This window comes from Mchenga conophoros, linkage group LG18, assembly GCF_057382185.1.
Source record: "Mchenga conophoros isolate Kocher_MC1m ecotype Shallow Benthic linkage group LG18, M_conophoros_male_GT1.1, whole genome shotgun sequence".
Taxonomy (NCBI): Eukaryota; Metazoa; Chordata; class Actinopteri; order Cichliformes; family Cichlidae; genus Mchenga; species Mchenga conophoros.
In genome coordinates, this window is record NC_140543.1 from 4,011,716 (window position 1) to 4,038,675 (window position 26,960).

The 26,960-nt window shown below is 40.5% G+C and overlaps 1 protein-coding gene across 2 annotated transcripts in view; it reads left to right on the top strand.

Annotated features, from left to right (window-relative positions):
* Positions 1-26,960, top strand: part of adcy8 (adenylate cyclase 8 (brain)) — a 127,565-nt gene that overhangs the window by 90,916 nt on the left and 9,689 nt on the right. For both annotated transcript variants that reach the window (XM_085256037.1, XM_085256038.1), the window contains 5 exons: positions 439-640; positions 2,185-2,274; positions 4,785-4,957; positions 9,032-9,110; positions 20,945-21,103. In XM_085256037.1, the coding sequence (XP_085112163.1) occupies positions 439-640; positions 2,185-2,274; positions 4,785-4,957; positions 9,032-9,110; positions 20,945-21,103 (703 nt within the window). The remainder of the gene's footprint in view (positions 1-438; positions 641-2,184; positions 2,275-4,784; positions 4,958-9,031; positions 9,111-20,944; positions 21,104-26,960) is intronic.

Below are 26,960 nucleotides of genomic sequence, written 5' to 3' on the forward strand. Positions count from 1 at the left end.
GTGACATAAAGAAAACAAAACATCATCCATGTATCCAATTCCTGGTCACAGTGCTGCTGTCCCAGCTCTTATATGGCGAGAGGTGGGTACACACGGGCAGCTCACCAGTCTGTTGCAGACTCACAGTTACACATCAAGCTTATTTAGAGTCACCAGTTCATCCAACATGCTTGTTTCTGGACCGTGTGAGGACGCAGAGAGAGCAGACACGGGGAGAATGTGCAGACTCCACGCAGAGAGCTCTCGGGCAGTCTGTGAGGTCAAACCTGGGACCGTCTCACTATGAAGCAACAGTGCTAGCAACTGCACCACTATGCTGGGCTCACAATTAAATATATTCAAATTATTCTTTAAAAGTCAGCTTGATTACCTGTTCAAATAAAGACTAGTCCTAAGCTGCAGTGTCCCACTGGCATATTTATCATTGTGTTTTTGCAGCATGGTAACCATGGTGATCCAGTTCTCGGTCCTCATCATCCTCCATTCCTGCCTGGTCCTAGTTACGACAGCGGAGGACTACAAGTGTCTGCCTCTGGTCCTGAGAAAAGCCTGCTGCTGGATAAACGAAACCTACGCGGCACGAAACGTCATCATTTTCGTCTCGATCCTCATCAACTTCCTGGCAGCCATGATCAATATCGTGAGTTCTTTAGTTATTTTTTTAGATATATTATTTAAAACATGGGGTCAATGTCTGTCTGCAAAATAACTGTCAGAATGCATCAAATATGGGAACGCTACATGGTTAGTACCGTAGCATTTCTTCATACTTCGGGCAACAGGACAGTGTGTGTGCGATTTTCTTTATAAGTGTGTGTTTGTGGTAATGAAGAAACATTTCACCTACTTCAATAGCATGGCTGCTAAAATGTATTTTAATGGGTTAATTAAATATGGAGCTTCATGAAACAGAGGAATACGATGTAGGCATCTAGACATGGCTGATTTGATGGTGTGCAGTACCTCAGTCCATCCAGTGGGGTAAATACAGACTACAACACTTGACTTCGTACTTGTTGGAAAGCACAGTGGTACGACATTTAATGCCAGTTGAGAATTCCGTTCCAAATATTTTCTATAAGATTGAGGTCTGGACACTAGCTAGAGTATTTGGATCATTCGGATCTCCTTTGTTATCTTGGTGGTGGGTTTTTGATCCATGACCCATCTTCAGTGTTCTGGCTGAGGCAAGAAACTTCTTGTCAAAGATTTTATGCCACGTGACTCCGCCCATTGTCATCCTGTACTCTTAGCAGAAAAACAGCTCAGTGTAATGTTTCCACTCCCATGCTTGGCTGCATGTGTTGGGTCGAGTTGACGTTGGCTCCATCTGACCACAGCTCTTTCTGCCAAGCCTTCTCTGAATCATTCAGATGTTCACTGCCAAACTTGGGACAGACCTCTACATGTATCTTCTTCAGCAGGGGGCTTGTGGGAACTGCAAGACTTCAATCCATTATGCCGTAGTCTGTCATCAATGGTGTTCTGGGTGACTGTGGTCCCAACTACTTTCAGATCATTAACAGGCTCTTCCTGAACCTTTGCTTGATGTTCTGTCTTTCTCCATTAAAATTAAAGACTTTGTTTCTATGTGAATGAGCAAACTTACAAATTGAGTTGGGGATGAAATAATTAATGTTTAACACCATGCATTGCATTTTCTTATTATTTTAATCAACTAGGAACATCCTTGTTCTCACTCTGTTGTTGTAATTTATTAATTAAATTTTTGAAATACATATTTTTATTTTTTTTTAAATAGAAGCTGCTAAGGTACGTTGGAGATAAAAGCAACGAGCATACAATATTCTGCAATGAAGTAACCCACTCAACTGCTTAGTTTGTAAAGTATTTGTTCAGTTGCTTTATTTAGTCAGATTTTAATTACCTACACATCTACATCCCCCCCCCCTCCTTCTGTAAGAATCCTGTGTTGCTGCTAATTCAACCCTTCAGGTCTTCTTCAGTTATTCGTGTCAACTGCATCACTCCTTCTGTGCAGGAGAAATTTGGTGTTTTCCTGCAGAAAGTTGAAATCAGCTGTCGATTTCTCACACAACTATCTTGAAATATTAAAAGCGTGATGGAAATTTGTCTGAAAGGGAATGTGGGGTATTTTTATGCAGATCCTGCATCATTTAAAACTGCACAACAACACTAATCCACCCTGTTGGTCTCCCATAGCTGTGGTGCGACTTCGACAAGTCCAGTACCTTCAGGAACCAGACGTACAACGAATCGGCCTCCATCCCAGACATCTGCTTCTACCCAGAGGTACAAACTAAATGAGGTGTCTGAATTTTGCAGTCGGGTCCATCTGTTGTGTCTTTTTTTTTCTTCCCACTTGTGTGACAGCGGCAAACTGATGAATTAAACATCCTCGACATCTGCTCGCGCCCAGAGGGAGGTCTCGCCTCAGACAACGCTACGACTGATGGAGCCATCAGAACGTCACGGAGAAAATATCCATTATGTTGTTTTGCTCACATAATATGCAGCTGATTGATGAACTCAATAAGGGAGCCACATTTTTATAGCTCCGAGCTCGGGTTGACTCATGTATTGTTGCATGTATACATCATAAACGTATTTCCTCCTGAGGCTCATGCGCGCAAATAAGACCTATTTTACACACATAAAGAAGAGTTATTGACTTTGTTTTAGGCCGCACCAGAACGCACTCCAATATTAAATTAGACAAAAACTGATGTCTGTGCCAATGTCAGAGGCTTTTGGTGCAGTGAGCGGGCTGTCAGATATTTCATTTTTATAAAAGGGCACTTTACCAACTTTACACATAAAGGCCAGTCGACTCATTCTCATCTTGTGATAATGGAGGTTTAATGTGGAGGAGCTAATGAGTTCATAGTGATGCCGTAAATGTTACTTCAGTTTGGAGACAGAAGATTGGCAGCAGGAGGTTTGTGAGCAGGCGAGGGAGTCCACCAGTGAGGACAAAGGTAAACACAGAATGTTTTCAGGGGTGAAGAGTCAGGATGATTTCTGCAGCTGCAGCAGTCATCTCTTATTAATTAAGTAAAAGTGTTACACACGTCACTCTAAGTGCTAATGCAGGCATGCTAACAGGTATGCTTAGTTTAGTTTGTTTGCATGATAATACAAAATGTGTCCCTATTCATAAAATCCGTTCATAAAATTCCAGCTTGCCCAGTGTCCCCTTCAAGCTTGTCTCTTGTCAGATCTCTGAACATGTCAAACGCCTCAAATTTTCAATAAACTGAGTCGTAGCATCTAGAGCTAGACTAGACGAGGAGGAGAGCACAATAGTGGATGACATTGTAAATCCTTTGCTTCTGAAGGTGAAGAAGGCCTCACCCATGTATCCTGGGTCAGGATGCAAATGTCGTAGAGGACTACGAGTACCTGGTTGTCCTCATCACCAGCAGGCAGACCAACACAGAGGCTGTTCAAAAACGAGGGAGGAAGCTTGTGTTCAGCAGAGTGATGGTGCTTTTGTATACCTTAATTCTGGCAGCTGCAGCGTACTCTGCTGAGCACCATTAGGAAATCTTCCTCTATGATTGGCTGCAAACTGGAGACTTTGTTTAGTGACTTCCTCTCTATCACAGCTTTCAAACTGTTATCTATCAAAGATCACTCTGATCAACCTCTGCACCACATGCTAACATCCACTATATTACAGTATGGATATCTGGCAGAGATTCACCAGTCACTTATTATTATAATTAATAATATTATTATTATCATTATTATTTGCCACTTGCCCTGTGAGCCCGCTCAGCTGGGATAGGCTGTCCCAGCTGAATGGGCAGATGTTGAGTGGAGACCTTTTCAGTGCACTGTGGGCTACGGCTGTTGCACTGCAGTTCATTCAGAGGTCATTTCCTCTAATGTTTCCCCTCTGATGCTTCAGGACTTTACAGTAGTACTGTGCTTTGAAAGTCTGACCATGAGGGATGAATTCAAGGTGCATGAAAAAAGAAACCACATTGTGCATCATGTGTTGATCATGCTTCTCACTTGAATTATAGCGATGACACTTGAGTCAGCTGTACACAGAACTTCATATCTGCACAAGTTTAGGTCACGGTTTCCTGCAATGTATTGCAAAACTACCCCACTCTACTACTACTGACGATTCTCACACATGTAAAAATCGGCTTGGAGAAAACTGAAGAACCAGGAAAATGTTATACACCTTTTTATATATATATATATATATATATATATATATATATATATATATACTGTTTGTTCAGACGACTGGATGTCCATCCACTTGTGTCCACTTTGGTGTGTTATATACATATAACACATCTATACGGTCTCGTCTTCCTCCTTTTCCTTCTGCTCTATTGAGCTGCTCACATGCAGCGCTTCACTTTTCTGTCTGTGCTGGCACAAAATTATTGCACCATCAACATTATGGGAGGTTGGCAGAACCTCAAGAATCGAGTGAAAAATAAAATCCAGCCGAATCACAACGTCTTCTACCAGGTCAAACAGCTTTCCAGTCTCAAATCCCAGTTGCAAATGGTCCAAATGGGACTTCTGTGTTTAAAAAGAGCAGGAGCCCTGGAAGCAGTAGAGCGGTCCATGAGAAGATGACTTTGAATGGATATTGATCAAATTTGAATCAGTTATGTTTTTCATGTTCATCTGCAGAGTCGTGGAACTTTTCAAGCGTGTGTTTGTTGACAGATATTTAACACTGAGTGCAGCTGTGGCTGATTGGAGTTGCCAACATTTTTAAATACATTATTGTTCAGATGAAGTTGACCATGCGTTTTAATTTTTCACAGTATTTTGTATTCACTGGAGTGCTGGCGATGGTGACGTGTGCGGTGTTCCTGCGACTGAACTCCGTGCTGAAGCTGGCGGTGCTGCTGGTGATGATCGCCATCTACTCGCTGCTGACCGAAGCCTTCTACACGTCGCTGTTTGTTCGCTACGACACCGTCCACCACAACACAGAGTGAGTGCTTAGTGGAGGACATCCTCGTATATTAAATGCACTGTTTGTCTTTTTTGTTCAGGTGAGGTTTTATTCTAAGAGCAGTTTGTCACGGTCATGTGTCACGGTCCGGGCTCGGTGACCCAGGGGTTTGTGTTATTATTAATCTTTGATTTCCTCATGGTTTAGGTTTTGTTTATGTGCTTCCCTGCCTTCCTGCCCCACATTTCAGGTCTCTATGTTCTCTGTCATCCTTACCTCTGTGTTCGCGTGTTTCCTGTTTTACTTTGAAAGTCTGTGTCCTATGTCTGCTTTGCTTCCTTTGTCTTCTTGTGTCAGATTACCCCCAGCTGTGCTTCCCTCCTGTTTTCCATTCCCTCATTACTCCCTGGTGTATTTAAGCCGTGTTTGTTCCTCTGTCTGTTGTTGCATTGTACCGTCACAATGCTGTGTGTTGTCTCTGGGCTCCTGATTTCCATTGTTACCTCCTGTCAGCTCTTAGTTCCTTTGTTTCTATTTTCCTAGTTTTCTGAGTCTTAGTTCTCTAGCTTCTAGTTTTATGTTTTGCTTCTTGTATTTAGTTTTAGACTTTTTTCCAGCGAGTAAAGCTGCCGCTTTGAGTTTAGCTTTTTGTGTTTGAGTCTTGCGTTTGGGTCCTCATCCTGCCTGCCACACAGCCTAACCACGACAGAATGTGCCTGATGCCATGTGCAGTCAACTACTGGTTAGATTTAAAAAGTCCTGCTATCACTAAGTTGAAACTATCAAGGCTAAAACTGTTTTTTTTGTAGCTGGTTGTAGGCATGATTATATCTGCTGTAAGGCCGGACAGTTTCATATGGGAACCTCTCTGGATTGACTTCGTTCGTAGCCAGCCTCTAGTGGACATTAGAAGAACTGCAGTTTTTGGCACTTCCACTGAGGTGCCTGCTTGTGTCAAGGTTCAAATCAAGAAGCTCCAATGTGTTAGACAAGACAGGCGAATGTGAGGAAATGTGACCTAAATACTACGAAGGACCTGCTAAAACAAGCTAACAAAACCAAACTTTTGGGAGATTGATTTTGAGGTCCTTTGGGGGAAATGACAGAAAATCTCAGGGGAAAAGAAAGTAAAGCCCAGTTTAGCCAGTATTGTTTGCTCCATATGTAGAAATCACACATATCCCTTCTTTTGTAAAAAACAACAACAAAAAACACAGATCTGTTACTAACAGCATTTTTATGTTCATTTTTTTCCTTTTACATATTTGTCACATTATTGTTCAAATGTCTATAATGACATATTTTACCAAAAAATAAATGCATTTGATTAATTGAGTATTTTGCCTGTAAAAGTTAAATATTTCTACAGCCATATCTCAATGACAATGAAATGAACTCAGAGATACATTAACGTATACCTGCATTAATCATCATCATTTTCAGTTTTAAGTCTTTAATTTTATAAATAGATCAAAAATGCGAACACTTTGACATATATAAAGAATTCGTTTAAATGAGCCTCTTTCTTGTAAAAAGCCTGCGTATTTACAGAATCCCATCCTGGCCCGACTCCCTTAGCTTGCCTGCTTTTTCATCTCCGTGACATGCCGGCTGTGTGTTGTGGGCGTGAGTTGATTTACTTCAAAGTGCTTGAAGTTTTCCAATCTTTGTGTTGTTTCTATCGTAAGTGTGCCTCTAAACTTTAAAAAGATGATGATTATTTCTACCAAAATATGCACCGAGTCGTGAGCTTGTGTTTGTTTATTTGTGGGTGTTAGAGAATCTAAAGCTTTGTATTTGTTTTCCTCTGGCATCACTGCACACTAAAGGCTGCACGCTACATTTTGCTGTCACAAGCTGATCCTCGGCAGCGAAAACAAACGAGCTGTTATTTTTCGCTTGTTTTGAGATTCTGGCTCCTAACTCGTTGTAAAGTGCCTGGAGCTCCGTCTCCACATCTCTCTGAGCTGTTGATCCTCAGCGAGCCTCAGATCAGCCTCAGATCACGCAGAACATTTGATCCTTCTACGGTCTGAGCTGAAAACAAAGAATCGTGAGATTAAGAGAAAAAAAGTGTCGTCTTTTCATATTTTGCTGCAGTTTGTGTTTAGATCTCAACTTTAATGGAGAGCAGGTTTGTCACCGGTGCTGGGTTTCGAATGTAGTTTTTGTGAAGCAATATTTAGGTTATTACAAAAGAACATGCTGTGGATCACTGTTTATCATACTACATGTTTATTTAGGTTATTAAGAAAAAGTTTTCATGAAAATGAAAACCAGAAGAGTAAAAACTGAATGAAAATGTGACCACCTTTCATTAACAGAATGTACTCAGACAGGTTTTGCCTGGGAAAAAAAATCAACACTAATGTAAAACTTTAGAAGAGAAGAAACATGAATAATTTATATTTGTGTTTATCAAATGGTCAGAAATGCCCAACAAATGCATCTTTAGGGTAACATAGGCTCAATGCTTTTAATGTGGATCGGTTGTATTTATGTGCATAGCCAGTAGGGGTGGATGATATAGACTCGAAGTGATCTCACGGTATCATTCACAATGATGACATTTATGACAGTATAGGCAGAAAATACAACATTTTATCGATGTTTGCAGCTTGGAGGCAGCAAAATGTATCACTGCAAACAACATAAAGGCTGTTTCTATTCTTCATTTCCAATGAGCTACTGTTACTGATGCCAGCAGCAGTATAATAGTACAATAGCAATGACACAGCATAAATCAAACATGAGTACAATAAGTGTTTTCAGTTGAAATTTTACACAACTCAAAGTCTAACATAACTACTTAAAACATTAGTTTAACAATAACTAGAATAACGTTATTGTCACAGTCGTGGAAGCAGACTGTGTGGAGTGAGGAGGACCCAAGTGCAGACACACAAAACGAAACTTTGATTTAACTGAGGGAGAGCCGTTTGTTGCAGGCTGGTTAAACAGTCCAAAATAAAAAGGCAAAGGCGAAACTAAACGTGAGAAAACTCTTAACGTGAACATGAAGACATGGATACATGAAAACCTAGAAACATGGCAGAGAAAGCAGGACGATCGGACAAGGAATGAAGAGAACTCACAGACTAAATGCACACAGGAAGTGATCGGGGAAAGTGGAAACATGGGGAAACAGCTGATATGAATCAACAGAATGACGCCACAGGAGAAGTGAAACTAAACACACTGAATATGGAAACAACAGACCCTTCACAATAAAACAGGAAACATTATGAGATGCAGACATGGCAAGAGGAGCAAGATTAACATATCCTCCTGAGAACGGCTTTTTATGTCCTCTGCTTTTGGTCTATAACTTTTGTGTTATTTGAGCTACCCTTCTAAGTCCTGATGTGCTCAACAGAGGACATCCTGGCCTTTTCAATAATATTTCATTTGGTTGGGTGGCCTTTTTTAGATCTAACGACAAAAAAAGTTAAACTGAGGGATACATTTTCCCTCGGTTCTCAGGAGGATATAATAAAAGTGCAGTTGAAATGTTTTCTACCTGAGGTGTTGTTTCTTGGGTTGAGCTTTTAAAAAAAGCTCTGCTTTTCAGCCATGTAACTGCAGGAGTACTTTCCATCCGCTATTTGTTCTTCCTGTCATATGGAGCACAGCTAGCGAGTGCTCCAGCAATCCTTGGTCAAGTCACTTTACTTTTGGTCTCGTATCGCCAGCTACTCATATCTCACCATCACATGCCTTTGTAGCCTGGTTGTACTTGTTTTTACGATGTGTTTTTGCCTCGTTGGGTAAAACAAGTTTATTGTTTCCATCTGTAGCTGAAATAGGTTAAGTGTCATGTTTAGTTGGAGGTATGCTCTCAACAACAAAGCCAAACTACTTCCATAGTACTGAAGAAGCTCCCCTTTTCCCTAATTGGCACTAAGTAACAAATAAAATCAGTAAGTAACAAATAAAACTCTAGAATTTCTCTGAAATTCTGGAGTTTTATTTGTTACTTACTGATTTGTTAACACAATTAATTGTTAAACGTCGACCATGACATGCCCCAAGTTTTTTTCCATTAACATGCCTGTCAAACAGACGAACAAGGGCTCCCGTTGAACAGACTCTTCTTTCTTCTCGTTCCAACAGAAACTTCCTGGGAACCAAAGAGACGTCTTTACTCCTGATGGCCATGTTCCTCCTCGCCGTGTTTTACCACGGCCAGCAGGTAAGACCACGCCAGCTTTAACTGTGTCCTAATCAGTGAAGGAATGGCAATTTACACATTTAGATTACTGATTCATCACCTATGAGTGGATTTGTTATGGGCTGGTGATTGAGTTAGAGGACTTCTTGGCTAAATATTGTTATTATCTACACCCATGCAGCTGATTTTTGTGTCTTATCAGGTGGATTAGCTTGTTTTTCTAAGCATCAAAATGTATGATTAAAGGTGACTGAAGGGCATGGATAAAAACAAAAACTGTGACGGTTCCTTTAAAGGATAGTAACAGAAATAACCAGAGTACAGTGGGCGTGAGGAACCCAGCATCTTTCCTGTTGCTATGCAACGGTCTAATTAGAGTTATCAGCTAACGTGAAGTAAAAATAACAGAAGAAGATGACAAACAGTTGGAGTTCAGATGTGTCCAAACATGATGACATAAACGGTTAACGACCTGCCACATTTAACTGGCCTCTGAGAAACTCAAAGCAAAAAACTGTCATTGCATCCTTTAAAAATGTGAATCACTCTTCCAGCTGTGGATGCTGTGGAATCTCAAATACTTTGGTTCCATACAGATGAGGTGACAGCCGTAGCTGTAAGCATTAGACATCTTTGCGTGATGACCCAGAGAAGGCAGGGGTAACATAAGACGGATGTAGCCATGGTGATGTCAGCCGTAGGTTTGTGAAGTCCTGCTGTTAATCCTTGAGCTGAGCGTTTTTGCCATCACCATCTTGGTGCTTTTGAAACCAGACCAATGAGGTGTGGATCTGACTGTGAAATCACACTCTGACTGAATAACCAATGAGCACGTCCTGTATAATCCTGCTTATGAGGAGTCTTATCCGTAACTGAGCCCTTAAACTCCTCAGTAAAGTGTTTACAGAGATCAGGGTGGAGGGAGGTCTTCTGTAGGACCTGAAGTCTTGTGTGAGCCGTATGCATCACCACCTGGCGGCTACTGAAAACAATGCAGGTTTAATGCTTGAGAAATTAACCTTCAGCCCAAAGAGGTGAGAAAGATTGGGGTGTTTAAGCCTGAAATAAGTTCTTTTGAATCCTCCAGTTCTGTATATGAGGTTTGGGCTGAATCTGCACTTTACAGGAACCTGGGTGGTGGCAAGACAGTTCTAAGCAATTTGTATTTACCTCTTCTGGGTTTCTTGAATGCGGTCCAAGTGTAAGAAAGAAAAATCACTTTGGTTAAACCTCTTGCTGCCTATAAAAGCTGTGACACAGGGCTGTGGGTAGAGAACATTTTAATAACCGAGCCTTTAAACGCATCTGTAATAACACAGGAAACGTCCTGCCAGGTTTTATGATTGCATAATAAGCGACCGGAGTGTTTCTTCAGCAAAGCAAAACTGGCACAGACCACTTTGTTTACACGTCTGATACATTATACAAGCCATTTCTATAAAGATGCAGTGAGACTCAGTGGCCTGAAGGAAACCGGTACCACTGTGCCGCTTTCATGCTCTCGCTATGGCAACCTTTGATCATGTAGTTTAGCAGCTCGGCATTGGTCAGAGACGGCCGTAATTGAAGGTCTTTTGTAGCCTCATGAAAGTAGAAAGCAGCTGTATTTGAAGTCATGCAGTGGCGTATTGATTTTCTCTGGGTCAAACCACTTGTTTGGCAAAGCAGAGACAATGACAGCTCACAGCATGAAACACTCGCAGCGCTGAAAAGCTGTTTGTGCCAGATGCATATGGCCAAGGGAAAAGAGAGCACACTAAAAAGACTATTTACCCTTAGCAGGAAAGTCCAGCGTGCAAAACAGGATCCAGCTGTTTTTTTAGTGCAGTGTTGATGAACTAAGTGGCTCCGTGTTTTCTGCTAAATACTCCAAATTATCTTTGGGCAAAGTGGATAATCGCTGACAGAGGAGCACTTTTTGTTTTCATTTTTCATGCTTAAGCTCACAGCAGGGGTTAAGTTACAATTTTTGTGGTATATTTTACTGTTTCAAGTTTTAAGTTCAAAAGGCAATCTCAGTGCTTTCCTGTCTGTTTATGTTACAGTTACGTTCCAGCCAAAGACATTAAAGCAGGATTTTGTCTCAGCGTCGAGCAAGACGTGGATCCAACTCCACTAAGCATAAAAGGATCCTTAGATCCTGTACATGTTCAGTCCTTTAGTGTCCAGCCTGGAAGCTTTTCTCTGACAGTAAACACAGGCTGTCTATAACAGCTTTACATACACAATGTGATGTTTGCAAACCCTCAAGCTGGAATCTAGACTTCTGGCTTTGGCGATTCAGGAAAAGCAATCAGTACTTTTCCAGTGTGGTAACTACAGTATTGCGGAAAAGTCACTTTATATTTTACTAGGAACATGGCAAAGCAGCTAGTTATTAGAATATATGCAAACATGCATGGGTATATAATAGTGCTGTCAGCGTTAATCTCGTTAAAATGACGTTAACACCAGAACCAGAACCAAAACAGAGTTTGTGCAATTCTAACAAGCTTAAAAGTCAATATTTGTTATGGCCACCTTTATTCTTCTACACAGTCTGAACTCTCTGAGCCAGCTTCCGCGTCTTTCTTTAAGTAGTCTTCAGGAATAGTTCTGCAGGCTTCTTGAAGGACATTTAAAGCTCTTCTTTGGATGTTGAGATTCAATGCGGCTGAGGTCTGAGGTCTGGGGAGGCCAGTCCATGATGGGTAGTTTTGATTTTACTGGATTGGATTGGATTACTGCAGTGTTTGGGGACTTTATCCTGTCTTTCTTCTCTGTCCCCAATCGGTTGCAGCAGTTGGCCCCGCCCCTCCCTGAGCCTGGTTCTGTAGGAGGTTTCTTCCTATTAAAAAGGAGTTTTTCCTTCCCACTGTCACCTAAGTGCTTATTCATAGGGGTTCATAGGATTGTTGGATTTTTCTCTGTATGTGCTATTGTAGGGTCTACCTTACAATATAAAGCGCCTTGAGGCAACTGCTGTTGTGCTTTGGCGCTGTATAAATAAAATTGAATTGAATTTGCCATGCTGAAAAATGAACACAAAATAATCCCCGACATCACAGAAACCATGGCAGAAGCTCCGTCATGTTTTACACTTGGGGTAGAAAACACAGTTTATTTTGGGATCAAGTTTGCCGTCTGTACGAACCTGTGACCACTGACATTAACATTAATTTACATAATGCTTCAAAAAAACCTGCAAACATTTTCAATATGTTTGGACTGCTGTCAAAACACATGTCATTACCAGCATAACAGCAGGTTTTTACCCCCATTTTCTACTTTGGCAGCCGCTGGAACTAGAAAATACAACTGTGGCATTAGTAATTGCACACAGGTTGGGCTGAGATTGGAGAAATTTCCCCAAAGAGCAGCAACAAGAAGCACGGAGCAGTTCTGACTAAAACGGACCAAAATATAGTGACACGACATTCTTTTGACTCACATCCGCTCCTCTGCCTACTAGTAATCGACTCCAACAGTAATCAGAAGTCTCACGTTTTCAGAATGGCCCGTGGTTTGTGTTTGAAGCAGAGCTCCAGCAACAGAGGCACACAGTGATGAAGCAAAACAGAGGTAATAATCGTTACGCTGAACAATGGCGTAATGAAGCTCTGGAATGAGAACAGGGCTGAAAACCCACAGCCCTGTCGTCCATTGTTGAAGAAATGCATGAACACAGAGGGTGTTAAAACATTAGTTAGTGCTTCTTTCACAAAAGACACTTATTGTGCTGTGGAGAAAACCCTATTAGAGCGGAGAGATGAAGGAAACTATTTCAGCCTTTTATTCGTCTTCACAGCCTCTTTCATTACGAGAGTTGTGGTTTTATTCAGCGCTCGTTATCTCTGACTGCTGTGTGTAATGTCTTCCCTGTAAAAATTTTCTCACCTTTTCCCTTGATGGTATCTGGAGCTGCAAGTGTACAGCTCATTATGCGAGCCCGGGAAAAAAGTGCTGAAAGTTAAGAAAAAGAAAGAGTTTTTGCACATTTATACAATAAGACAAGTTAATGCATCGACTTAGCAAATTTGGCTACTATAATATGTTTTTTGTTGTAGGTAGTTGATTATTGCATCAACAGATCAGCAGAGGAAACTAAGCCAGCAGCCTTTTGCGTAATAAATTAATGGTGGAAACACTGAAGCCAGATGAGGTTGTTGTTCATGAGTGCTGCTTCCTGTCAGAGCCGTAATTACATTATCAAACACAGCAAGCACGAAGCAATTCGTTACAGCCATTCAGAAAAAGCTCTTAATTTGAAAGGATTAGGGATTCTTCTTTTTGACACTCCAGTTTTCTGCTGAATAATTTTAAGACTCGAACATTAATCAAGGCCGCACTGCTGGCAGCAATAATACAACACAAATACAAGAAGAATCAAATAATAGCACTCACGTGTAAACCTCAATTCATTACATTATTTCACTGGCTCCAATATCTTCATAAGCTTTCCCAAAATAATAAGCGTCTTTATGCTCAGTCAGTGTAAGCATCGCTGAGTCTAACAAGGATATAAAAAGGACGACAAGGACAAGGAAGTCGTCATCTGACTGCAAGTAGTTGTAGCCTCAGTCTCGGGCTGTTCAGTATAACGATATATATCGGATGACGATATGAAAAAATCTATCGTTTCATTTTACGCTATCGTTTGTTTCATGGTGTCGCAAAATAAACTGTTTACGGCAATATTTTTCATCGTTTTGATGGTCACTATAGTGAATATAACAGAAAGTTCTCTCTTTCTGTTATATTTAAAATAACCACACTACGGACGGATAAGCAACTGTTTTTACGCGTTGTCGTTAGCAACAACGACGGTAAACCCAGCGTGTGGCTCTGCTGTCCGCTTGTTTATTTTCCACCCAAGCCTTTCACAATAAAGCTGAAGATCCTGTTGAGATTTTTCAAAATAAACTGAAATGATGACAAACAGAATGACCAAAACAAAACAAATCGAGGACCTTCTTTCTAAACGAGGGGCTCCCTCTGCAGCATGGACATGGTTTGGTTATGAAAAGTCTGACACGGACCTTTACTATGGAAATTATGCTGCAAACCGGTCCCCACCTCAGACTCAAACATGGCAAACCTCTTTTACCACCTACGCAAGAATCACGTGAAAGAGTATGGAAAGAGTTTATGGATGAGAAGCAAAAAAGAGCCGTCAGGTGCTCAAAGTAAACCTTAGACTCAAACATTAAAACTGGCTTTTCCCCGCAGCACGCCGTGTAATACTCACAAAGTAAATGGCGGCCGTTACAACTTATGTCTAAAAATGTATAGTTTCATGCATCGGTCAAAACACTCGACTCCAGGTACAGGACGCCCAGCTGGAAACACTTCACACAAGTCGAGTTGCCCGAAATTTACAGAATTTACAGAAAATGCTACATTTTTGTGATTTATATCGTTGTCGGGACGATAAATGTCTTATATCGGGATATGAGATTTTGGTTATATCGCACAGCCCTACCTCGGTCTTAAAACAACCATTTCAAAGTCATCAGGATCAGAAGTTCATTGCAAATGGTCCCAATAATTTTCCCAATAACAGTCACAGTCGCATAAGAGTTGGGATGTCTTAGAGTCAAGGGTAAAAACCCTCTCTGTGATGTACAATATTAATGATCTAAAATGCTGTGAAAAAGTGTTTGCCCCCTTTCCTGAATTTTTAGTTTTCAGCATATTTGTCACACTAAGATGTTTCAGGTCATCAAACTAATTTTAGTGTTAGACAAAGATAACCCCTGTAAATACAAAATACAGGTTTTAAATCAGGAGGAAAAAGGAGAGAAAACACTATCCAAACCTGGCCCTGAGTGAAAAAGTAAAACCTAAAATTGATTGTGCCACCCTTGGCAGCGAGAACTACCATCAAGTGTTTGTGATAACTGGCAATGAATCTTTCACTTCGCCGTGGAGGAATTTTGGCCGATTCTTCTTTGTAGAGTTGTTGTGATTCAGCCTCGTTGTGGAGTTTTTGAGCATCATGCTAAAGCATCTTGATCTGATTTGAGTCTGGAGTTTGACTAGGCCACTGTTTGTTTTTCTAGCCATTAAGAGTACTGGACTCCAGATTATTGTCCTGCATAACCTGAGTGATCTTGAGCTTCAGGGCAAGAACTGATGACTGGACTTTCTCCTTCAGGATTTTCTGGTAGAGAGCAGAATTCATGGTTACATCATTTATAGCAAGTTATTTTTACATCGGATATAACGAGATGCAAACTTTCCAAAAAGTTCCAATTTCCTTCCATCAGTCTACAGAATATATTCCCAAAACACTTCGGGATCATCAAGATGTTTTTTGGCAAATGTGATATGAGGCTTTGTCTCCGTTTTGGTCAGCAGTGTTTTCTCCCTGGAACTCTGTCACAGATGATATTTCTGCCCAATCTCAAGAACTCTGACCTTAAGTGAGGCCTGCAGTTCTTTTGAATTTGTTCTGGTTTCTTCTGTGACCTCCTGGATGAGTCGCTGATGAGCTCTTCAGTAAGCCAGCCTCTCCTGCGAGGGTTCACCACTGTTCCAGGTTTTCTCCATTTGTGGACGAAGAGATTCCAGCGAACCACGGTGAGAGACAAAGCCTTAAAAATGGCTTTGTAACCCTTCCATGACTGATAGTGATTTTGTTTCTCAGCTGTTTCTTTAGATTGTGGCATGATGTATTGTTTTGAGATCTTTTACCCTACCTCTGTTTATTGATTATTGGATAACTTCTAAATAGTTTTAGACAATAATCTGGCCTGGGTGTGGCTAGTGAAAATTCTGTTAATGATTTAACAAGAAGAGCAATTACTTTTTCAGATAGGGCCAGGTAGGTTTCAGTAGCTGTTGTCCCTTAAAAATGAAAAGCAAAAAGAACTGCAGTTTGTATTTACTCAGGTAATTGTTGTCTAACATTAAAATCTGATGATCTGGAACAGTTAAGTGTGACAAATATACAGAAAACTAAGAAATCAGGAAGGGTGTAAGTACTTTTTCATGCTCCCAAGCTCAAATATTCAAGCAGCTTTGATGTGGCAGATTTTTGAGCTTCCTGACAAAACCCAACGAGAGATTTGTGCCTCCTCCTGGTCTTCAGATGGGATCTTGCTTTGTTAGGCAAACGTGTAAACCAGTCCACTATGGAACCACTTTCACGTACAAAATGACATTTTTTTAAATTAAAAACTAATCGAGGGCTTATTGTCATTTCCAACAATGCGTTGTGAAGATTTCCAGGTGGTTGGAGCATAAAGGATAAAAGCCATTATTCTGACCTCACACTGAAGGCCAGTCATTGGACCACGTATGATTTAAACCAGAGTAGCCATCAGCCATGTCTGTCCCCCCTCTCCAGCTAGATTTAGCTGAAAGAAAAATGACAGGATTATTGTTTTTATTTTATTTGTTCGCCTAAATCTTCTTTGTTTAACATCCTCATACATTTTAATGCTCGTCGGGTTGTTGGGCTGTCACATTAAGGTATGTAACTGTATAAATGGAGATTACCTGCAGTAACCACAATGTGTGAGGTGACTGCAGCTCCTGTACTGAGTAACGTGTTCGTTAGAACAGGAGAGCGAGGTATTTTCTGTACAGTTAACAGAAGCCATCGGTGAACAGCGGAGGTCATGTTGGCTAACGGCGGAGCGACCCGCTCTTTCACCGGGCGCCATCTCATTATCCCACCGACTAACGGGGCTGTCAGGCTTTGCATTCGTAATTAGAAAAACAGAAAATGAGATTGAAGTTTTTGTATTCACTCATATGATTAAGTGACTAATTGTTACCACGATTAATCACAAAACGGTTTCCGCTGAACGCTGGAAAGAGTCGCTTAAATCCTCGCAGGCTTTTCAGCCGGCCCTCAAAATTAGTTTTTTTTTCTTCCTCTCATCTGCAAGTATTAAGTAAATGGTGGTGACTTTTGTTTGTCTCTAATGTATTCAAATGACTTGGTATTAACTGTGCATTCAAAACATCGGTTTGTGTTGCTTATTAGAATCCTTTTTCTGAGCTTCAGATTGATCGCACCCTCATGTTTTACATAATTGATCTGGCTTTTAGCAGATTTTTTAATTTAGCCGCCTGATCCAGAACTGCGGCTCAGCTTTTTCATCATCTAAATGAAATAAACAAAAGACTTTCCCCTGAACTTTGGTTACACGTTTAAGCAGTTAAGTGATTAACAAGTGCCTGTTTAGGCTCGGGTGAGAACACAGACAGGATATGGATTTCCTGTTTTTTGGAGGTTGGGGAAGATTTGGGGAATATGTGGAGAATAAATAAATACATTTTTATTTTTAGGTATAACAGATAACAAGGATGAGGATGGTTGGGACCATTTCTCTCTCAACTTCCATCACATATGACTAAATCTCAGAAAATGTTGCACGGCTGCGAGGGTGTTTTCATCAGATATGATGGACACCGTCGGTAATGTAAGTAAACGACCCAACCTGAAACCAAGTGATAAGACCACAAAAGAGAAGCACAGAAGCATCTCATGTTAAATAAGCACAGAAACGTGTGGTTTCATCAGGTCCCATCATCCTGAGGCCTTTGGTTTTGCTGTTCTGCTTTATAAAGATCATTCTCCTTGTTTGTCTCTCTGTCTTTTTGTCCCTACCTGATCCCCATTATCATGGTGCACTTTCCCTTCTTTGCTACATGCCTTCATTTTCCTTTAGCTTCCATCAGCTCCTTATTAAAGCTCACATTTTGTTGGCTCTACTTTTCAGTTTTGGGGTGTCTTTATTCCATTCCTCTTTAGAATTTTAACAAAAGTAGAAGAAAAGAAAAAGATTTTCAGGGTCCTCTCCTTTGGTCTTATTATTATTCTCTGTTGCAGGTTTGATTTCTAAAGACCCATCGCTCTGAGTATATCACTCTGTAATTTGATTCACAATGTTTGCAACTCATGACTTAAAAAACTGATTTTCTTTGACTTTTTCTTTTCTTTTACCAGCAGGAGAAAACAATACAATTACTTTAGTGATTGTATTGATATTTTCTTGCTGGTAGAAGAACAGCCAGAAGGCATAAACATCATTTTAATCCAGTCTTCTCCACATCGAACATCCAAAATGTCTTGTTTTGTCCACGGCCTCTAAAATAACTTGTTGTTAATATATCTATGTACATTTATGCCAGATGTTGTGCTTTTTTGAAGCTTGTCTGTGTTTAAATCTTTTGTTGGAAAAGCAATCATATTACTATGTTTAGTACCGAGGAGATGGTGGTGTTGGGCTGCCACAAACGATTATTTTGATAGTCGACTAATCAGATCATCATCCACTGAACGTAAAACGTACAGCTTATTGCACCAGCAGCATCTGCTCTTATATAACTATCATTAGCTTACAGCTTTAAGTGTTTAAGGTCTGTGCTAACTAAAAATAAAGACAAGATGATAGTTTATTAAATTTTAATGAAATTTGCAGATTGTTTCAGTGAAGTTTAATAAACTCCTTTCTATCTAAAATATAACAGGACACCGGAGTAAATTCTCGAGCATCTCACACTTCTTGCAGTTGTCTGCTTGACGTTTATTCCGCTGTGTAAAAACTATAACTTTAATCTCAGCCAAACCGATTTACTCAGGAACAAATAAAATACTGAAAAAAAGGCAAACAATAACATTTTTAAGTTATCTAAGTGACTCATATGTCATGTTTAACCTGAGTAGCGATAGACAGCGGTGGGTTTGAAAACGATTTGCCGGGAGTCCGGTGTTCTCACGGCTCTAGTGAGCCTTGCCCCCGGCTAGCTATCGAGCTGGTGGGTAACAGACGTCTCCGAAAACGTCGGAGTGCTTTTGAAAATATGTGGTGTCTTGATAAACTGAGCAGATATTTGAGGTTTACACAGCTACATTCTCGCCTGAAAATATGTTAAACGTTTATTTTGTGACCCAGAAAGAATAATAAGAGTAAAGTTAAAACTAACTAGCTGCCGCCATTGTTGGAAACTGAGCTGGGCTGCGCTATGAATTCTGGGACACAGCTTCTTCTTCTTCGGGGTTTAACAGCAGCTGGCATCCTTGTACGTGCAGTGCTGCCATCTTCTGTTTCAGTCCGTTATTACACTCTTAAATCCTGCTACTTATTCCTGCGTCTTTTGGGATCTTACAAAGCTTCAAACGACGCGTCGACTATTAAATCAGTCGTCGACGATTTTGATAGTCGACTAATCGTGGCAGCCCTACAGTGGTGTCAGACGACGTATATTTTCATTCACTTCTTTTTGACGATTTAGTTCCTTCGGTGAAGTTTAGATAACTTGAGGTTAGACTGAAGAAGACGAGTTTCAACCCGTGGTCTTCATTGTCAAAATCAGACAATTTGTATGTCGAGCCAACCCCCTGAAGCTGAGCTTCAAATCTCCTTAACAGCATGCAAAAGTATCACGCTATTTCAGCCTTGACTTCAGAACGAGGGCAATAATTAGGCATGGCCGTAAGGGGTCACTTGTCAGGCAAACATCAGCGTAGGTTGTTTTAATCGTGTGAAGAAGCAGCGCTGCTGTTTTTCTGCTGAAGAGTGCCTTGTTTGTTTAAAAAAAATAAGCCTGTGTGTAGATTTGGAGAACTGGGCTATGCAGTTTGGTGAAGCTGTGTTCAAGTCTCTGTATTTTAACCCTTTAAAACCGGTCAGAGCAGCACGCTCCGTTTTGCGTAACTATTTTTAAATCCCGGCAGCACTGCAACCACGTGAGCTAGCGCAATAATTGTTTTTGCATATGAAACCGGAGGAGTTGTACTTACATCTTATGGCATCAGCTTGACCTCGGTCACAGTTTCCTTCCACATAAAGCTTTGCAAAAACTGCATAAAAAGCACTTGCAGCAAAAAAAACCATAATATTCCAGAAACAGGCTTTGCCGATCCGATCAGCTGTTCATAACACTTCCTACGTCCATCAGCACAAACTATCGCATGTCCGTTATGTCCTGCCCGAAACTGGAAGTGACGTCATTGTCGTGGAAATGTAGTTTTTTACCACCAAGCCCTCATGAGCCTATACTGGTGTTTTTAAAAGTTATGTTTGACTTTGACTTTCTGTGTCGTTTCTGGGATGCTTAGGACTCATATTGCACTGCTGGAAATCGTTTATTTTGATGCATATGCTGTTTTTTTTGCAAATTTGCACTATAATATTTATTTTCGTTTTTCCTGCAGTGTATAGAAATTGGTGTATTTCAAAAATAAAACTATGAAGACACTCAAAATAAATTTCCTGTGGTGGGAAACTTGTTTGTGCAACTTTTTTGTATTTACAGTTTTGAGGGATAAACCTCTTAAATTTCTCTAACTAGAAATATATGTTAAAAAACAAAAACGATTTTCAATTTTTTTGTAGTTTATTGCAATTTTTTGCAATTTATGTAATTACTATGCACTTAATGCATGCATATTATTAACATTTAGGCTGTAATGGTTGTATTGATGTATAGCAACTTGAAATGCTCCCAAAAATGGCTCCACAGCATGTAAAAATATAATATAAGCTCTGGCGGACTTGGTTCTATGGTAGGTCTTAAAGGGTTAAAATACATCAAAATGGTTTACTGATATCAGATCTCATACACTGGATGTTTGAGCTGGTATATGCACAAAGTACAGGGAAATTATGTCGGGCCAAAGAAGATCTTCTCTGCACATGAAACAGATGAAGTGTTTAATCTGCAAACAGCCACAATGGCATGAATGATTAAAAAACACATTAATGACTCATCCAAATGATTTGTTTAGTAGCCTGAATGAATTATACGAGTGCAAGCATCCACTGGTGCTAGAGCACACAGTGGCACTCCGAACTAGGGTTTCTGATTTGTGACAGTTACTGATCTGAGGTGCTCTGCCTTCATTTTTCTGTCTTCAGTTGGAGTACACAGCACGACTGGACTTCCTGTGGCGTGTCCAGGCCAAGGAGGAGATCAACGAGATGAAGGAGCTGCGAGAACACAACGAGAACATGCTGAGGAACATCCTACCCAGCCACGTGGCCCGACACTTCCTAGAGAAGGACCGGGACAACGAGGTCTGTGCAAAAACCCGCTCACACCAAAAGTGGTTATACGAGTGGTTATGTTGGTTTTTAGCAAAAAAGCGGTTGAGTCGATCTGGATCTGGAGGTGGGGAAAAGTTCTTTGAGTCATTTCGTCACAAATACACATCAAATTGAAATATGAAAAATTGAGAGGCCTCCAGTAAACCAAAACCTTTGTGATATCAGCAACTGCTAAATAACGGTAATCAAATTTTCATTGGCTAGCTGGTTGGTGTCTGGGAATATGCTAGCAACAAATCGCCAGAGGGATCCGCACCCAGTCTCTGGGCCTGTGTGACTGTGGCTTCCTGTAAGTGGGTGCTCTGGTCACAGATCTAAGCTCTTGACGGGCACTTTGTTTTTGCAGTCATACTGGTCATGAGACAGAATGCAGGTTTCAGACACGACGTCTGTGTTTTATATACACTATGTTTTTTTCCTGTTCCTCTTTCTCAGTATTGTATTAACAACATATTTGGGGGGTTCAAACTAAAAGTGGTCTCACTTAAAATGAGTTATAATTTCTTAATATAACTGCACCGTTACAGTTATTAGGATGCAGTGGGTCAAGGCTGAATCTGATTGTAGGGTGGATGCTTGCAGCAGACGTTTTGGGTCATTGTACTGTTGTCAAATTTTATTCTTCTCTTGATTCAGAGTAAAGTACCATTTCCAGATCTCAGTTCTCTCAGCTAGCATTTGTGAATCACAGCCTGTTATTACCTTCAGGAATGATGAAGTAGACACAGGTTGTTTTTTAGGCCACTGACAACTCGAAAGATTAATGTTTTCAGTAACCTGTCAGCAAACGATAGGTCACATCTGAACATTGGACTGACTCAATATTTAGTGGTTTTATAAAGCAGCGTCTCCTTTGCACGCTTCGCCTCATTTTTTTCACCACAGACCTGCTGAAAAATGAGTCCCCTGTGTTCATTACAGTTCGTTCGCCGAGTCTCGGTCTTGCTGCCTGCAGAGAAAAGAAAAGGCAGTGTAATTGCTTTTCAAAGACTTTACAAAGTGAGAATTGGTGGGGCGGTTCATTCAGCCAGAAATCTTTAGAGACCTTTTTTTTTTCCAACCCATGCATTCGATTTGATTTTAATAACATGTTGTCTGTCTGTCAGCACACATTGATTTGTGTCTCTGGCACAGCGGTGACTCAGCTGCCCCAACTCTGCAGAGAATTAAACTTTTCACAGTCACTTTTTGTTCACCTTATCGCTGCCGCTCTTCTTCTGGTGCTTTTAATTGTCCCCAAGGGGAGATAAAACGAGAGCACAAATTTACACTCAGACTTACCACTAAATACTCGTTAGTAACAAAGTAATAGAATTTAACTCAAGATTTGTATCACACAGCAGGTCGTATGATTAGAAAGATAATGCCAGTAAAAATGCTTTCAGTGACTTTCAGTGCAGGTGAAGCTTCCAGGCAGCTGCAGCAGCTGCTGTCTGCATGCCTGTCAAAGAGGCCACACTGCTTACTTTAAACTTTCACAAAATCCAAACAGGTGAGTTAAAGATCACTGCATCATCACAAAGGAGAAATTTAGCTGTAGAGGCTGTAAACCTGTAATTTGATCATGAATTGGTTCTCGCACAAACACAAACTTATTTATTAGGAAATTAGTGATACATAAGTGACAGTCTAATAAAACAACAGAATTTCAGTCACTGAAACAAAAGCACAAACCTGCCACATGGTCTGTAGCAAAAAACAACTCAACATTAGTTATGAAAAATCCTCCAAAAAGCACCAACAGCACAAACACAGCGGTGAGATCCAGTTTAATGAGCCAAGGTGAAGCCAGGCCAAGACAGTGAGCGGGTACAGCTGCACACATCTGGACAGCTGTCAGTCAAAGCAGCCCTGCCCCCAAGTCCACTATCCAGTTGGATGAGTTATAAATAATAAACCATCATCACAGTTATTATATGACACTTTTTAAAAAATATATTTATACAAAGAATCAAATACACACAATGAAAGAAAATCAATGGGTGGAGAGATGTTATATAAAGGATTAATAGCAAAAATCACCTTGATAAGCAGACATCAAGCATACAGTTGCAGGAAGAAATTCTCCAGATTATGACCCATCTTGCAAGTCCAGGAGAGTAGGGCTGGGTATCGTCACTGATTTCTAGAATCGATTCAATTCCGATTCACAAGGTCCCGAATCGATTCGATCCACGATTCGATTTAATTCGATTCGATTCGATTTAAATCTGGGAAATTTTGACAGTCGGAAATATAATTCAGATCAGAACATTTACATATTTTTGTATCTATAAAAAGGAAGCTGACACTCGCAAGACTTTATCCAAGGTGTGAGCATCACAGCAGAGGCCTTTGTGTCAAAGTAGCTGAAGATAAAACACAGAAAAACATGTAGGTGATTTTCCTGGCCTGGGATTTTATAAAAATATTCTGCAGTACATCGAAAACGAAAGAAAACCATTAATTAATGAACATTACCTCTGACGTTACAGCGGTTTTATTAGAGACACGGCGTTTTGCATTTTGCATTTTGAATAATTTTAAAAAGTTTCAATTTGTTCAGTATTGAACAGCAGAAATGAGGTTTTCTTTTCGGAAGAATGTAAAAGGGAAAAAAACAGCGGCCGACAGCCTGTAAACAACAGTAGACTTGTGCGTAACAAGCAAGCGAATAATGAAGAAAGTGAAACTGTTCGAGAGAGAGAGAGAAGGGGGGGAGGGAGAGAGGGAGAGAGAGAGAGCTGCGCATCGCAATGGAAGCAAAACAGTAAAAGAGTGAATTCATGACGATGTTTATGTGAAGCGTTTGGATCTTCTTTTGCTGCTGGTTCGTCAATATTGTTTGGAGAGAGATCAAACTAACAGCTTTAGAATCAGCGCATAAAGGACGTGAACACAAAGCGCGGACCCGGATCAGCGAGCTGTCGGCTTTCAGCCCCGACTGTGAGAAAGGCGACATCTAACTGATTCTGATCCGCTGTGTGTTTAAGTCTATGTGCAGAATCCCTGTACCTGCTCTCATTTACTGTTTGGAGGTTCTTGAAATTTTGTGAGATGTCACCAGAGATTCTGGCATTTCGGACAAAATAAATTTATATTAAAAAATCGATTTAGGATTTTAATGAATCGATTTTACGTTATCCAAGCCAGAATCGATTTTAATCGATGAATCGATTATAAAAACCCACCCCTACAGGAGAGGTTTCCAGATGCCCTGAGAACTGCTCAGAGACTTCCCTTTGCAGCAACGAATCTTTTTGGAACAAGGAGGTGATGGGGATTTCCATTCTTGTAAGATTTGCCTCTTTGCAGCAATCGTCCCTATCCCCGTGTTTCCGCGATGGAAGTGGCCTATCAGAGGAGCCAAAGGTGGCTAGGGTGCAGTCTAGTTGGCCCAGGCCTCCCTCAGACGGTTGGCATTAACCGGAATAACAAAAACTTTGGCGAACTGGGAAATCAGAGGTTTAGAGGTTGGTTGACCAAAAAAGATAACAGAGAATATGATTTTTAGGTTTAGCGTTAACATCGGGGATAGATGTCTAATTTGTAGATACTGAAAAAGTTTGAGCTGAAACAGCGCAATCCCCTCCTTTTCCCTTTGACACTTTTTAACTTGAACACTATCCCTTATGATAAAGCCACCGTGTTGATATATCGATCAGAGATTATTACGTTAAGGTTATCTGTGTTTTTGCTTAAAGTGCAGGAAGAGGTGACAACAAAACAGCTTCTTGATGCTGTTTTTCTTCCAGTCGTCCATTCTTCGTCGCTCTCCTTCACCAGCTCAGTAATACCTGATGCCACTGGTCTGCAAACACACCCGTTATCACTAGTCCTTTCAAATTGCTGTATTGTCCTCTCTTGCCTCCTTGATGATCAAATCTCCAATGTTCCTTTGCCTTCCAAACAAAGGTCGAGCAACCTATGAATTATGAATGTCAGGAGAGGAGAGCCGATATCATTCTGCTTCTAATTAAAAAGGACACGATTAAAAATGCATCCATTAGAATAGTTTGACTTCTAATCACTTGTTGCATTATTAATCAGGATGTTTGTTGTTCTGTGATTTAGATACCAGAGCACTGGGTTATTAATAGGCTCCCACACCCCTGAGGAGGTTTTGATGATCTTTGGAATCAATTAAAACTCAGCATCATTTATTCCACCAGGTAGCTTCGTTTTTTTGAAGGTTTTATTCCTGAGTGTGTCAGTCGCTTACTAAATGGCACTTCAGCAGAATTTAATCTGTTAAATTTCAGTAACAGTTTCAGTCAAGTTTTTATTTTGACGCCACATTTTTAGTTTCTTATTCTCGTCAATTCATGGATCATTTCTGAATTCTTCTTCGTCTTCTAGTAAAGCTTTTATTTTGAAACATTTAGAGGAAAATCGTATAGAATCAAAAAGGATCCCAAAGTAAAGTTGAAGTGAATGATTGAAATGCAACAAAGTGTTTGAAAGCAGAGTGGCTGGAAACACACTGAGAGCTGTCATGCAAATTATGGCGTGTTTCTGAACGTCTTCGAGGCGTTTCGAGTACAACTGTCAGCGTTGGAACATTAAACTCACGCCAAATTTCATAATGACCCAAGTGGAAAATGGAGTGGAAAGTGAGGAAGTGGAAGTGGAAAAATGAATAAATGTGACTTCAAGGAAAGACAGAAAAACATATCTGTAGAAACAAAGGTTTGCTGCTTCAACGACACTTGTTTGTTACAGACACTTGTGCATCAAGCTAAGTGATTGGTTGATCCAAATATTTTTGGCAAAGGAAAAAGAGGAGAAGAAAATGATGGTCTTAAATAACATCTTTGCCCCTGTTTTTAGACTAAAAGTTCCTGACACCTCCCCCATGTTTTAATGTCATCATGGCAGCAGACATGCTGCATCAGTGCCGGGGCAGCCAGCACTCGTCCTAAAGCATGCGGCTAACCGCGCGCTGCCCTCCGAGTTCTTAGTGCTTGGAATTCTTTTGCCTGGAGGCCTTTCTGAGGTAATCTCAGAAACTACTGCATCTGACTTCAGTGACTCATAAAAGACAGTTTCGGATCAACATCAGATCTATAGCTCGAGCAGAACTTGGCTCCTGGAATTATGATTCTAAGCTGTAGCTGATCATCACGATGAGATAATCAAACAACAAACTGTAGATAGACGGAACATCTCTCTGCTTTAAATCAATGTTAACATTTTTATTTGGGGGTTTTTGTCTGTACTTTGGAGGCATAAGTCGCCATATTTGTATGAGAGAGTGATGGTGCAATGCTAAATGCATACACGAACCCAGCAGCAAGTCATTTGATATGTTATTATTTTATTATTTTTATTTTTAGCACAATTCAAAGTAAATGATGACTGCAGCATCAGGAAAGGGACAAATCAAAATGCATAACACTGATGGTCACCGCTAAAGCCAGACATGAATATGTTGGGCTCAACGTGAGTGTCCACCGAGATTACAACGTCAAGTAAAGTTTAGAGGTAAACAGCACTGAGAGCACAGTGAGGATAAGTGAAAGATATCAACTTGTAAATTTACATGATTGAATGATTTACTGAGGCAGTGCTCTCCATCGAAGACAGAAATGATGCAAACATTGCCCCCCAGCTATATGAAATTCCACACACCTCGAAGCAGAAAACGTGGTTAACAAACAACACTGATAACCATTTATGTGATCGCCACCATCTCCGCCTGGGGTTTTAGGGATTGTTAAAAAAGCTAAAGAAAGCCCGGCTCTGTCGAACTGGCTCCACAGTACACCCCACTGAAATGTACATGTTGTGCTGAAATAATTAAATTTTATTTCTTCAGGGTTTGACATAACTTGGCTAAATATAGGTT